This window comes from Neopelma chrysocephalum, unplaced genomic scaffold (genome assembly GCF_003984885.1).
Source record: "Neopelma chrysocephalum unplaced genomic scaffold, ASM398488v2 Primary Assembly neopelma1_24, whole genome shotgun sequence".
Lineage (NCBI taxonomy): Eukaryota > Metazoa > Chordata > Aves > Passeriformes > Pipridae > Neopelma > Neopelma chrysocephalum.
Window position 1 is genome coordinate 9778879 of NW_020897693.1, and position 14682 is coordinate 9793560.

General features: G+C 37.5%; 1 protein-coding gene across 1 annotated transcript in view; it reads right to left on the bottom strand.

Annotated features, from left to right (window-relative positions):
- Positions 1-240: 240 nt before the first annotated feature.
- Positions 241-14682, bottom strand: part of MUC2 (mucin 2, oligomeric mucus/gel-forming) — a 65134-nt gene continuing 50692 nt past the window's right edge. The window contains exons 32-50 of the mRNA XM_027674211.1: positions 14539-14678; positions 12735-13444; positions 11488-11662; positions 10688-10935; positions 9381-9564; positions 9054-9258; positions 8258-8442; positions 7554-7620; positions 7146-7246; positions 6957-6988; positions 6608-6782; positions 5949-6053; positions 5304-5344; positions 4569-4691; positions 4018-4116; positions 3258-3386; positions 2544-2583; positions 2127-2256; positions 241-725 (exon numbers count right to left, since the gene is read on the bottom strand). Coding sequence (XP_027530012.1) covers positions 530-725; positions 2127-2256; positions 2544-2583; positions 3258-3386; positions 4018-4116; positions 4569-4691; positions 5304-5344; positions 5949-6053; positions 6608-6782; positions 6957-6988; positions 7146-7246; positions 7554-7620; positions 8258-8442; positions 9054-9258; positions 9381-9564; positions 10688-10935; positions 11488-11662; positions 12735-13444; positions 14539-14678 — 3085 coding nt within the window. The 3' untranslated portion in view covers positions 241-529. The remainder of the gene's footprint in view (positions 726-2126; positions 2257-2543; positions 2584-3257; positions 3387-4017; positions 4117-4568; positions 4692-5303; positions 5345-5948; positions 6054-6607; positions 6783-6956; positions 6989-7145; positions 7247-7553; positions 7621-8257; positions 8443-9053; positions 9259-9380; positions 9565-10687; positions 10936-11487; positions 11663-12734; positions 13445-14538; positions 14679-14682) is intronic.

Sequence of the window (14682 nt, forward strand, 5' to 3'; positions counted from 1 at the left end):
GAATCACTTCATGACAATTATTCATCTTTGGCTTTGTTTTGGCAGACAGAATCAACTTCTCTCCCACCTTAAACATTGAAATTTCAGTTTTTAGGGAGCCAGAAATAGACCCCCCCAAAAATTTAGGATATATATCACTCAACCTCCATTAACTTGAAAAAGAATTTTTCTTCTCTTTTGAAACTCAGACTAATGAAAACAGTACGTAAATAACTACAGAAGCCATGTGTTTTTGAAATGTGCTTTTAATCATTCAGAGAAAATAAGCAGATTGTAAAAGGATCCAAAAGGCTGTGCACTTGAAGAACACAAATTTGTGTTCTTATTTTGTCACAAATAAATAGAGGACTGTTCAAATTAATCAGAGAACAAATAGAATACATTTACTGGGAAAAGCAATGTTCAAAAGTAGTCAAGAAAGCTAAGAATAGTGCACAGGCCTTTCAGTCAAACGCTGCTAGTTTTTTTCTGTCTTCATTTTGATGTTAAGCTGATGGCCCTCTTGGTATGGTTCAGAGATCTTGCCTTGTCATTTTCTTGTCTGCAACTGACTGGATTGTGGGTTCTTGCATTCAGTGTCTTGACAGCTGCAGCTTTCCACATATATGTACTTATGTGAAATTGAGTGCCCACCAGGACACTTCAGTACCACGTGCTTCTCAGTAGTCCTTGTTTCTCTGCAGCAGGAACAGCTGTGATCCATAGAATTGGCCTCAGCAGAGTATCTAGTAAAATAGAAAATGGCAACATTACTCAGTGCCAGAAGCCAACATACAGAAGGAAAGGGTGAAATCACGTACAGAACTTCTGTGAGAAGCCACAGTTGTGGCTAATGGAAGCGCTAAGCTCATCTAACAGAACAGTGATTATAACAATATGTTTTTAAAGTTCATTGCGCTTGCTGAGATTTCTTTTTTTTTGGTAAAACCATTGATATCAAAGTCCTATAAAAAGCCCCCAGTGAGTACAAGATCACCAGCTTCCTTAGATCCCTCTCATAATCCTAGCACTGATGGATGTTAAATACACCAGATCAACAGTTAGGGGGAGACAAAGCCCTGACCTGAATATGAAAACTCCATAGACAAAGGGCTACAATGCCATATAGAATGGCATCACATCAATCAATTGGCTACAAAAGCTACAATTGCATCATGGGAGTAAAATGCATATCCCAGTCAGAGCAGCGTTAACAGGAAAGGGAAGCAGCAGCTCTTTCTGTTCCTAACTCAAAGTATTTTTTGCAGTCTTGTGTTCATCAGCTTCCCAAGCACCATTCCTAACCTGCAGAATATGTCTATATCAGGCTATGAACTGTGTCAAGATGCACCTTTTTTTTTGTATTTGTGTGCAGAAGCAACCACAGAAAGACCCTAAGATGATAAGGTATTTCAAAATACTAATAAACTCCCTAGCCAATCATAGTTTCATGTGATACTAAAAATCAGTTTTCTCCCATGTAAGGTACCGTGTGGCATACTCAATGATAGGCAGCAAGTGACAGTTTCTTTGGGGAGTTAGAATTGTGTTTTTCCAGTGATCACTACCAGGTGTCCTACTAGCCACTCCCTTATAGCCACTTTTTTGTATATTCTCTCATTTCAGAGAAAAATGTACAGTCAAAATACTCTACTAATACCATCCCTAAAGCATTAGTTTTCCAATTTATTTACTGTATAAAAATTGTAAGTTTGAATCTTCCTTTAAAAGATGTATGTGTATTTCATTTTATATGTTAACTATTGAGAAGCAGCTTTTGAGCTTAAGAGTATCAAGTCTGGCTGCTCCTTGGGCTCATTCCTATTACAGGAAATTATCCATGTTCTTTCGTGATGATTTCTAGCAAAGGTGGTCTGACACAAATGACAGACAAGGCAGCTGTTACTGGATGAATAGACCTTATCATATCTGTCTGAATCCCAAGGAAATTTAATACATTTTTCTGCTTTGCATTAAGACAAATCAACTGTTCAGTCACAGATTTCATGATTTTGTGTCTGTGATTTGGGGAGCAGATAGTCCCAAGTCTTCTGCCATTCTGTATTCTGCCTATTTATTGTTCCTTTTATATAAACAAGCTCAGTGCCAGCAGAATTTAAATCTCATTGTCTGATAAGTTTACTTACAGCGAGACGGTTCCACATGTTCCTTCACACTCAGTCATGACAACTCTGTCCACGGAACGGCAGCCGTTATAGACAATAAAGTCTTCTCTTTCACGGACAGAGCACGGGGTACTGCTATCCACAGGTGCACCTATAGGGAAAGATCAGAAAATACGCACAGTGAAATACCTCCAGAAATTCCTTGCAGTTCAGCATTCCCTCGGTTTCACTAGTGCACTCAAAGAACTGTCTTAAGTGGTTTTTCTGCTTCAGCTTAAACTTTTCCAGAGAGATTGGACAGTGAATGTTTGGAATAACAAACATAAATATAAAAATATCTAAATAGAAATGTATCAGCCTCTATTGCTGGAAAATGGTTTGATTAAAGAAGACAATTCATTCTCTGTATTGTTGATTCAGATACACTGGGATACTTACAGGTTTTGCAACAACCATTAGGTAAGAATGAAATAGTTCCCTAAAAGAACAAAGAAACAGAAAAAAATTATATTGTTTTATTTCTCAGTATTGAAAGAGGTTTTTAGGCCAATAACTAAAGCGAGCAATTTGTCAATGGCTGGAAACAACCAGTGAACACAGCAGCATTGATCTGAATAAGTAAAGATAATGGTCTCTCCCAGACTTGAAATCTATCAGTTTAAAAAGGATTGTGAAAATAAAAATAACTCTCTGAAGGAAGTCTACAGTTAACATCATGTCATTTTTCCTCAGAAACTATTCCAACAAATGCTTTCTTGAAGTTTTCTGTATTTGAATGAGCAGTATGCACAGTGTTACTGGCAGCCTATTGACTAAACAACTTGTGTTCCTGTAACATTCAAGAAAACATGGTTCCTGTTGAGACAGGACCCCAAACAAAGCATTCAGCAAAGACTTAGTATCTCAGTGCTGACCAATATTTTGGCTACTGAGAGACAGTTACCAGTTATAAGCCTCAAATTCTCACCCAGATATTTTATACACTGTATAGGGCTGTGCATGGATGCATTAGAAACTTTTGTCCTTGTGACTGAGAAACTATGGTGAAGGGTCATCAGAGCTTAATTTTACTTTTGTTCTTAGTTAGATGGCTGAACTAAACTGAAGTAATCTATATATGGAGTAGAGGGTAAATTTTCCATTTTTACTTACAGGTTTGCAGCTGTCCTCATTAAATGCTGGACAGGTAATCTCAGATGTGGAAGAGATAAGCTGGTTGTGGAAATCTACACAGCTATAAATGGTGCAGTTGTTGTTAGGATCATTTTTAAACTCTCCAGGCTGCAAGCAAAATGCAAAATGTAATAAGAAAAGCTGAAGGGAGCTCAGACAGAAATTTTCTTGTCCTCTGACAATGACTTTCCTCTTGTTTCCCAGTAAATTATTTTTAACAGCCATTTCAGATACAGATTGTTACATGTACTGCAATGTGCCATACATGGAAAGAATCTTCAGTTTTACATGGGATTTTCCTTGAGAAAGAAAAATGCCTCTTAAGTATGTAGAGTACCTTAACAAAATCATCCACACACAGCTAGATTTAATTATGCTAATTAAGAACAACCCTAAACTTCCACCCTACAGAGGCAATACAATTGTTCCATATGCAGGCTTCACTAGTGTTTATACAGAAATCGAACAACATAGACAAGCCCAAGCTTCCAGACAATTGAAAGAAAATCCCTTCCAATGGTATTGGATTTGTCATTCCAAGAAGAGCCTTCCAGAAAATTTGATTTCATGAGACCTACCTTCAGGTCAAAAAATTGTAGATAGGTTTTGCTTTAGATGAATCTTTGATCTTTCAGGTGCAAACTTAGACTAAGCCTTGTCTCTGGCAAGGAGATGTTCCCCTTCTGAAACAGGGAACTTTACAAATTTGGTAGAGACACAGAATGTAGAGCATACTTACACTCAAGATGAGTTCACCACTGTTTGCCACATGTATAATACACTTGGTCTGCACACATCTTCCACAACATTCACCTTTCACCGGTTTAAGTTCATATCCCTAGATATTAAAATTAATTAAAAACAATAGCACTATAATAGATGAATTTTTGAGAAATAAATGAAAACATACCAATCCATTGATTGATTATACTTTGAAGTGCACTCTAGATTTGTGACTTTCTGTGTTCCAACCCAATAGAAGACGAATAATAAAAGCAGGTTACAGACGGAATAAATTAAAGCACTGCAATAAGTATGCCTAATAATTAAATATCCCTCCATTAAGTGCTCTACAGAAATTTCCCAGCTAATCTGGCCAATACGAACTGAATACTGTCAGTTATGGAGTCAAGCTGCATGCAGGAGATTGCTCAAAGGACAGTTGGCATCCACACTGGAGTTGGTCTCTGAATTTCAACTCCCTGTTCTTTGCTTAATACCACTCATTGATCAAAGAGATTTTCACATAAATGGGTATTTTGGGTTTTTTTGTTTAAGTTTGCCACTTACCGGTGCACAGTATGTATTGCATGGAACAGGTTCACATGAGATGATATTCAGTTGAGTGCTGACATTAACTTCATTTGTGCAGAGACAATTCTGACACTTATCAACAAAGACTGAGGAGTTAGGCTAAAAATTTTAAGAAAAAAAAAGCATATGTTAATGGTATATGACATGTTTGACAGACACTTATTAATTTCAAAAAATCTGTAAATCAAGCAATGGAAAAGGAAAATATCTTAAAGACAATTGGATAGCTATCTGGCTAGCCATTTATAAAGACAACATTTTAAACACTGAATATAATTTAATCTGTGTCTTTATTGAAGTCCTATATAGCAATGATAAACTCTGATATTAAAAGGACAGGCCCAATTACTAGGCCCAAGCGAATTTATTAAAAATCTAAGTTTCTTTAGAATAACACTTATTTACATATCTTTTAATTTTCGAAAGCAGAGTCTTAAAACTGCAACAATGTACTGACAATAAATGGGGACTGACTTTTTAAAATGCAAGCACATTTAACTCAAATCTCTCTCCTGATACTGACATAAAAGCAACTCTTCCATTTATTTCATACACAACAACCTTTTCAGGAGAGATTTAGGCTTTGTGAAATTGATGACCTCCTGACAGAAACTGGAAAATTTCTAAAATATTGATTGTACTGGATAAATCTCTTAACGGTATTTGTGATCAAGTATACTAACTGGTCTTTTAGGCATTTTTAGAACTTACCAAGAACTCAGCACTCTGGTGAACACAGACCCCCTTGGGAACTGTTAATAAGCAAGAAGTTAGATGTTAACGTAGGAAAAAAGAATAAAAAATGTCTTCGCACCACTCTAGTCAAACTCATTTCTTCCACAATGAATTCAAATTCATTGGCTATTCCTCCATTCTGGTAGCAGACATGACATGTATAAAGTATAAGAACTAATACTGCATGTGCAAAAAGGGAAGATTTGTCCCAATATATGCAGTCCAGTTCATAGCCAAGAATGCCCAGTTAATAGGTACCAAGTACTTCCTTGTTTCAATTACCAAGAACAAAGTAGTCTTTGTAAAGCTATCTTCTACTGGGGATGCTTATAGGGACTTTTTGCTAGATTAAGCTGAGACCACAGTCACAGTTAATTCTGTAGCTGATCTTACATGTATTTATAATCAGGAGAATTGAACTTGAGTCACCTGAGGTGTTTCTGATTTCCTGGTTGTCATAACTATAGCAGTAGTAACCAATGCTAATAGTAACTAATTTCTAGAATCTGACTGTGTTGAATATTTCCTTCAATAGGCTTTTGCATACAGTCTTACTAAGTGTAATGATAAATTCTGTAATACATAATGCTAATCATTGCAGTATATTTCCAAGAAACTTACCGCACTGGTACACAGGACAGCACTGACCACTGGGAATGTAAGAATGAACTTCAAATCCCAGTGTGCACTTGGGGGCTTTAGCTGTGCAGAGGCTTGTATTGCATTCTGAGGAAAAAAAAAAGAATAAGCCAAAAAGTATACTAAATCACAGCTACTAGAAATAAGCATCTATCAAAGCGTTTAGGATGAACTTTCCATAGGAAACAGACCAGATTCTCTTCAAATAAACAAATTGCAGAAAGGGAACATATTTTTCCTAGTAAATCTAGGCACTGGTTTGGGGATACTGCATTAGTTTATGAAACTTTTTCTACTAGGTAATTATCCTGTATTAATAAAATATCCCAATTCTATACAGAGAAGTAATGAACAGCTGTTACTCTCTCCAGTACTATAAGCAACTGCTGCAAAATGAAAATCCACAGAGAATTCTTGCTTGAATAAAACTCAAGAACTAGAAATTGAGTTGTGTTGAAGTCCCATAACTGTAGATTCAGTTATCCTGAATAATTTCAATATTAAAATGCATTTTAATTGCTGATTTTAAAAGGCATGAGGAAAAATACTGTTTTGGGACTAACTGCTGCAGGTCTCTGGTGCTAAAGTTTCTTTCTGTTTCTAAGCAGTATAGAAAAACTAGAAACATAGTATAAACTCACTGCAGGTGACAAGAGGGCAGCAGGAGTCTTCAGGATTGACTTCAGTGACCTGATAGAAGCCTTCTCCATTACAAGTGACATGTTGTTCAGCACATTCATGAGGCTGGCATACAATGCCATGTTCCCCTTCCAGGCAAATACAGTCCTGGCAGTCTACTATAAACTTTTCCCCAAACTGTCATTAAAGAAAATAAAATTAGTGATTGCACAGTTACCAATTAAAAAGAACAGAAGTAAAATCAGGAAGAAAAAGTTGGGAAACCACAAAACAAGCCTGCACCAGTGGAGACCACTCCCTTCTCCCAACCCCCAACTTCTACTTTTAATCCAAAAGCATATGGCATCGTACCTCTCTTGGGATCATATCCACTCCAACACAGCCTGTGAAAATATCAAAATAAATCTCCATTACCAGTTACATACCAGTAGGCATCTCTACTACATGTTGACTGCCTACAGTCAGACCTGTGTTGCATACATAAAAAGGAAACAACAAAGAGGAAGCAAATATGCATCCAAGTGAAGTGGTAAAACTCACCACAGGTTTTCACGCAGACATCCATGCCAGAGTCATACAGCATTGTTCCATTGGGACAGAAACAGCCTTCCACTTGTTTAGTTGAAGTTTCATTTTGGTGACTATGAAACAAAATGTTCAGAGGAACACCATTAATGTCACAGGCACATAAAGGAGGATTATGCCAAATAACCTTTCACTGAAGATACAGTGGCAAATGATCTGCAGATTTGTGATTAGGGATTGTCAGTGTTTGTGTTTGGTCTAGCTGATCAACATAAAGAGTAGAAGCACCCAGACATAGGATCAACAGAACAGTGGTAACAAATTTGTCAGTTTAAGACATGAAAGGAGGTTGATTTTCCTCGTTCACCTGTGCATTAGATATGAGTGAACAGTTGTAGAAGGTATAACTAACTAATTATTTACCTTGATTTGCAGGTTGGCTCTTTAATAGGACCACATGCTCTGAACTCTTTTCCTGAGGGGCATTCATGAGCTGGAATGGAAGAATAAAAAGGAGGAAGAGCTCAGTAACTGTCATATAAAAGCCCCATGACCTTATGCCAAGAACTTAAACAGTGTTCACTCTTTTTCCTATGTATCTGTGACAACCCTGAGAAGCAAGGAGAAAAAAATCTCAGATATCATACTCATGTCTCCGAATGAAATTATTTTATGCAATTTAGCCATAGAGATAGGGAACCATCTTTACATTAATGTGATAAAGCCAAGAGTCTACATCTCAATTACAATTCTTTTTCGTCATTTCAGTCTCTTTTGCACAAGTTCTCAGAAGAGAGTGTATTCCTACTCTTTGTCCTCCTCTTACTACAGCTGAAAAGTAATGCATGTATCACTAAATAGAGTGATCTGCCGATGCCTGCAAAACACAAAACTGTCTGTGTACATAAAAGGTACATCTGATACAGATGTTTCTGGCACAGTCAACAGATGTTTATATTTGCAGGCTCATTTATATTTCCATTGTTAAAAATGTTAACTGCAAAATTACTTAAGGAAAGCAGCTGGTGTGATTTATTGTTGTCTTCATTGCTCGGAAAGCAGTATGACATTACTATTGAAATGTTTCCATACAAGCTTCCCTAATAATTCAAGATAAATGGCCAAATACTTACAGCATACACCATTGGTGTGACTTCTCCAGTCAATGCATACACCTTGATCAGCACAGGTGGCAGCATAGATCTGCAGACTTGAGCATTCCAGGTCTAGGTTGGGCAGTACACAACTATCAAAAACGCAGGCTGTATAGTACTTTTCAGGCCGCACAAACTCATGGCATGGCTTGAACACACTAAAACCAGAAATATTTATCATTATTAGTTACTGAATGATCCATAAATTTTTCAATGTGCTTAACCTGGTGTGATGTGGCAACAAGATATGTGGACATAGACTATGGATGAGAGATTTTTACTGAGAGCACTTATCCAGATTCTAACCTTTCAACATATCTTAAAGTATTCTCCACTCACCTACAAAGCACTCAGACACAAGTATTTTCAGGCCAGGAGCTACATGAATATTATTGAGTGCAACCACGTGCTCCCTCTTTAAAGACATTTTGTTTGGGTTTGGGGTTTTTTTTAATTCTGACATGGTGTTTTAAAAATTAAGATCTTTGTTTTCAGTTGGACTCTATTTTCTGCTAAGTGAATGTGGGAAAAGGCATAGGACAGAGGAGGGCAAAGACTGTAGAAGAACATGAGAACATGTTAACATAGCAGTCAGCGGATTGAAAGAAACTGTCAGCAAAGAATAACAACTAAAAAAAGTAAAAGGAGTGGAAGCAACCCACAAAGCTACAAGAAATAAAAGGTAGAAACACTTTTCATTGAAAATTAATCCTAAAATTGCCAATTCAATTGAAGATATCAGGCTTGTAAACCCAAGAGGAATGTCTACCTTCCCAAAAGAAGCTCGCAGATGGAAGATTCTTTGCAAGGCTCTGCTGGGGTTGTGCTAGGTGAACTTGTAGGATTTAGGCCTGGAGAGCACTGTGGTTTGGAGGGATCAACAACCTGCCAGTGATCTGCCATGGTTTCACAGTTTTCTGCAATGTTTCCATTTGGCAACATGCAGTCATCTGCCGTGTTGTTATTGCAAGTACCTAAGATTGGTAAGGGGAGAAAGAATTCACTCACAGATTTGTTATCAAATTCCATTCATCTTTGTAGCAGGGCTGTCATTGTGGTTTTCTGAGAGTACAAATATTGCAAGAGCAAGCCTTACCGCACTGTCCCTGAGTGTTGTTGCCAAACAGGCTGTAGGGCATTCTGATAGAAAAGGACAAGCCATTGTAGGTCACATTCATTTTTAGCTCAGGAATTTCCACAACACGATTTATGCCCGACTCATAGATGCTCACACCAAACTTTTTATAAGGCAAAGCCACTAAGTTATTGTTTACTGTCACCTAATAAACAAAGGAAAACAGAAAAGAGGCATATATTTAGTTTGACTTTAGAAAACAATTGACTGTTCATTTGCATTGCAGAGAGGATGTAAAGGTAAATAATATCCTTTTCATTTGTATCAAGTGTCCCTGTGTTTCCTTTTATGTTACTGGAAAGCCAAACTTTTCTTCTCTGAGCCAAAAAAAGCCTATCAACCTCTGTTAAATTAAGATAAAATTCAGGGTTTAAATGAGCTAAATCCCAACACTTAATAGACTCATTAGAGTGACTATGGCATTGACACCTCGTGAATGTGGAATATAAAATTCGCCTAAATTCATACTGTATAAAGTTTTAACTTTCTTGGAATAAAGGGAATATGCTTGTTGGAAAACTGAATGAAAGAAATAAGACTAAATCTGTATTATTTATTTAAATACTGTAGCCAGGATATGATTCTGTGATTCTATGAACTAACACTACTACTTTTACTCAGCAATGGCAGATTTCTTTGCTTTAGAGAAAAAAATGGGAAGTCTAAATGTTGCGAATTTTCAACAATATGCTGCAATCTGACTTATAATATTCTCACACAGTAATGTACAAAAATAAACCAAATAAACAGCATAAAGGTACAAAAAACCCGCAAACAGTTTCATTCAATTTTGAAGCCCCAAAGCCGGGACATCATATTTATCAATGAAATAAACATGTAAGTGCTCCTATTCCAAAAGTTAAAAATCTAAGCTAGTAACGGTACTTTTAAAAAAGGCTTAAGGTTAGTACTTTATTGTTATGTCTACTTTACATTACCTCCTCCCATTCAACATTTATTGTTTCCTTTGTTACATTAACATTAATTATAAATCAACTTATTTTATATCCTTAACTCTTAGTAATTTGTCCACACTTGTGTATTTAGGAGACATAGGGCACTGAAAATATTTGAGATTAAAAAGATAAGAATAATTTTTTCTCTCATGTTTAGAGTCAAAAAAGCAGTCCTTCAAATCAGTCCCATTTTATAATCTAAACTGTTATTGAATCTAAAACACGGATTACTTTATTTTTTTTTTCCAAACACTGTGAATACACTTATCATTTTGATGTGATATCAAAATCAATGGTAACATTCTCTCATACCTCGACTTGTAGAGTATTTGGTGTCACTGTTGTCATCCTCACTTCCTGAGTTTCATGTCTCACAATGAGCGTTCGAGGACATGAGACCACATCTCGTGAATCACAATGGTAGTTATCAATGTAGACACCAAAGTTGTCAACTTTCTTATTAATCTCTTCCACAAGGACATATGTACAATTCCCTTGGTAGCTGTAGTACAGTCCATCAAAAGTCATGTAATGTGGGTCTCCCCAGCCAGTGCAGTAGCCTAAAAAAACATACAGCTAAGTTAGACTCTTATGACAACATACAGAATCAGATCAGACTACAAACAAAATCTATAGATATGGGAATCATCTCATCGAACTTTAGGCATTTAAGTTTTTTAAGTGTGTTTGTCAATGCAGGAGCTTGTTATGTAGGAGTCGCCAATAAAAAAACAGGCTCTTTCAAGGCACAGTTCATCTGACATTACTGACAGACAACTGAGAATAGGATTAACTGTACCATAGATATATCTTTACCAATAGTCTGAACGAGTAATATATAGGCTTCTACCCTATAATCTGCATCTGAACATTTAATTCCTGCTTTGGGAGAGCATTTTATTCTACTAACCCAACAGTTATGTAGAAATGATGGCAACTTAAGCAAACACTTCAATTAGCAAAAAAGAATCAATGAAGCACTCCAAACAGACCCACATTAGAAGGCTGAGGGTCACAGCCTTGTGCAATCTTGTCCCCTAATAAATATTGTTAGTCGTGACAGTAGTATTGTTCCCACAGGAGATTAAATACTCAACAAAATATATACTTACAATCACACTCCCAATGCCAACAGCATCCATCCTCATCAATGACTGGCACAGGAGAAAGCCCATTGGCACAGGTAGGTTTAGGAGGTGGATTACAGATTATGGGAATCACCTGGACGATATCGTCTTCTATACATATTGCCTTAGTGCAGTTACAGAGCCACCATGACTCACCTTGCTGTGTTTGAAAAGAGGGGAAGGGGGAAGACAGAGAGAAACCTTATGAAGCAGTGAGTCTGATTATCTTTTGCAGATTTTTAAAACACCATATGTTTAATGACAATTTTTTCCCCACCAGAAATCTGAAAAGCTGCTTTACTTACAAAAGTCAAGGCACTAAACTGAAATGGGGATCACCTTTTCTAGTCTCAGCTATCTAAAAGTTACATGTTTGATCTAATCTCATCACCTAGACAGTTTCTCTAAGCAACAGTGAAAGACACTGACCAATATCAATGTTCAATATATGATCAATTCCCTTCCATGAATGTTTAGAACAGATTAACAGCTAAAGCTACAGTGAATGCCAGCTGTTCGGGAAGAAACGCCCAAGGTGATTATGTGCATGCATTATGACTGTATGCATTTTTTCTATCTTCCACTGTTTTTTCAACCATGTATAATTTTCATTCCTGCAGATCTACTGAGCAAGTTGATAGGCATCTAAGCCGTGAGGAGGCTTTAGAATTGTACAAGACATTAATTTGTCTGAGTCAGAAGTGGAGGGTTCAAAAAAAAAATCAAAACTCTGAGTCAAATTTGACGAGCATTTGAATCTGGTGATCTGTTTCACAGTCCTCTCCTGAAACCAGAATATGAACAAGTATGACTCTTTCAAAACTCAGACAAATTCAACGCTCTGGTTTTTTGTTGGGCTGCACTGTAAATACACAATTTTTTCCCACTTTGGACCTAGTCAAAAGCAGAAACAGAAAAGATAGTTTAGCACCACTTAGCTCTTGGTTACCCCTTCATCAAAGTTATCCTGCAATAAAGAGAAACACTGAATGGGGATCTAGCTCCTTGAAGAAAGCTTTTTAAAAACTATCCTTGAAGAATTAATAGCAGTATATATCAATCTGAATATCATTAGAAGTCTCGCTGATACCCAAGAAAACAGAAAGAAATAGAACAGGCTGAATCTTCCTTTTCTATCCAGTTCAATGCCTACTCTGTATGTTACTAACATTGAAGTTATGTGTCTAGTCTCCATCCAAATCAGAATGCTAAAAAAAACATGAAATACTCACCTCATAAGATTCATTAGGTAAAATGGAACATATTTTTTTAGGCGTAGTTGGTGTTAGACCTGTAGTTGAACTTGAGCCACTAACTGGAGTAATGGTACTGTATGTAGAACTTCCTGTAGTGGTGACTGCAGTTGATGTTGCAGTTGGCCCAGATGTACTAGCTGAGCTAGGGGAAAGTGTTTCTAAGGTGGTTGAGGTGGTGGTTGCAGTGCTTATGGTAAAACTGCTAGAGGTGGTTCCTGAAGTGGTGGTAAAGGTTTTGGTTGGAGTGGTACCAGAGGTGGTGACTGGCACAGAGCTGGTTGATGCTGAAGACAGAGATACAGTACTGCTAGGAGTAGACCCCAGAGAGGATGGTCCTGAAGTTGTGGTGCTGACAGGGGTGGTATGTGATCCTGTTGGAGGGCTTGTGGTCCCGGTGGTAGTGGTCTCATGGCTAGATGTTTCTGTTACTGGTGTGGTGCTGGTGGATCTTGAGGGTGTGGGACCTGAAGTAGTAGTTTTGGGGGTCGATCCCGTTTCAGTGACTTCAGAGGTGGTGACAGTCACTGGGCTTGTTGACACTGAGGATGTTGACTGCTGAATAGTGGTGCTTCTGGTAAACACTGTACTTCCTGTTTCTGTTGTTCTAGTTGTTGGCAGTGGAGTAGCTGAAGGAGTAACTGGAGTACTTGTCTTTGTCGGTGTCTCTGATCCAGGTGTTGAACCCTCTTTATGACAGGGAGAAAACACAGTATTTTAGGTAGGGAAATTGCATTTTCTTCATAATTTCATCTCATTTTCTAATAAGCAAATGTAATTCAACAAATATAAGCATAGGGTCTTTAGATAAGAATAAAACAGAAACTGTTTTATTAATGGTTTTTGCATCACAGAGGGATTATTAATAAAATCTCCTACATCTTCTGTAGGAGACATTGATACAAACACTTGATCAACAATCAGTCTCAGATGGAAGAGCTGCTGTAATGTTAAAACTTGATACTGCAAAGTATCAAGTTCAGAGAGTTCAGAGTTCAGCCGTCCTAAATCCAGGGGAATCCATTGAGTGATCAATGCTCAGTGAACTCTTTGATTAATTCTGTATTGCTATCTTACTATATTCTATGGACAGACCATTATTCCCTGTGCTACTTCATGTGGCACATTCATACCATCATTGATTATGCTCAGTCATTTGATTCTAATGAAACTGAGCAGTTGCTGGAGCCAGTATGTGTTCTATATCTAACTCCCAGACCTTTAAGATGACTCACCCATAAGATATTTTGGGATGTTAGGAACCCCAATTCACTTTTCTGGTTTTTCATTTTCACATGGCCAGTTTTCATTACGGGCCATGCAGACTCCTTTAAAATAGTATTTAATCAGCATTTTAGAAAGTGTTCAGGAAACTCAGAGGCCAGCCTCAGAACCATCTGTTTGTGCTTTTATAGCATGATGTGACACATGGTAGATAGAGTAGTACTGTGTACATAGTAAGAGTGCAGTAATGATGCTGGAGGAAGTAAGATACACTGTTTCTGCCCACACACTCCACAGAGAGAGTCCTTCAACAGAAATTAATTTGCATCTGGGTGAGAACAGGCAAACCCCTTCATGTACTTCATGTATTCTTACAGAGGAAGATTCCCTGGGATTGTAGAGGATATTGACATTGCTGCCAAAATGTTAGCTTTGTATGATTTTTTGGAAATATACATTAACCACACTCCTGCAGAGTATAAAAACTAAGACACATGGTAAGCTGCCAATAAACTCAAATTTCTCAAAACAACAAAGGAAAAGAAAGCCACAGAATTACTTAATGGTAATGTAGTTGGAGGCTGAGGGGTCTGGGTGACAATATTTATAGGAGATGAGGTGGGTGTTGGTGATCCAGTAACAACTGTGGTTGTCCCCGGGGTGCTGCTGCTGGTGGTGCTGATGGGGGGCATCGTGGTGCTGG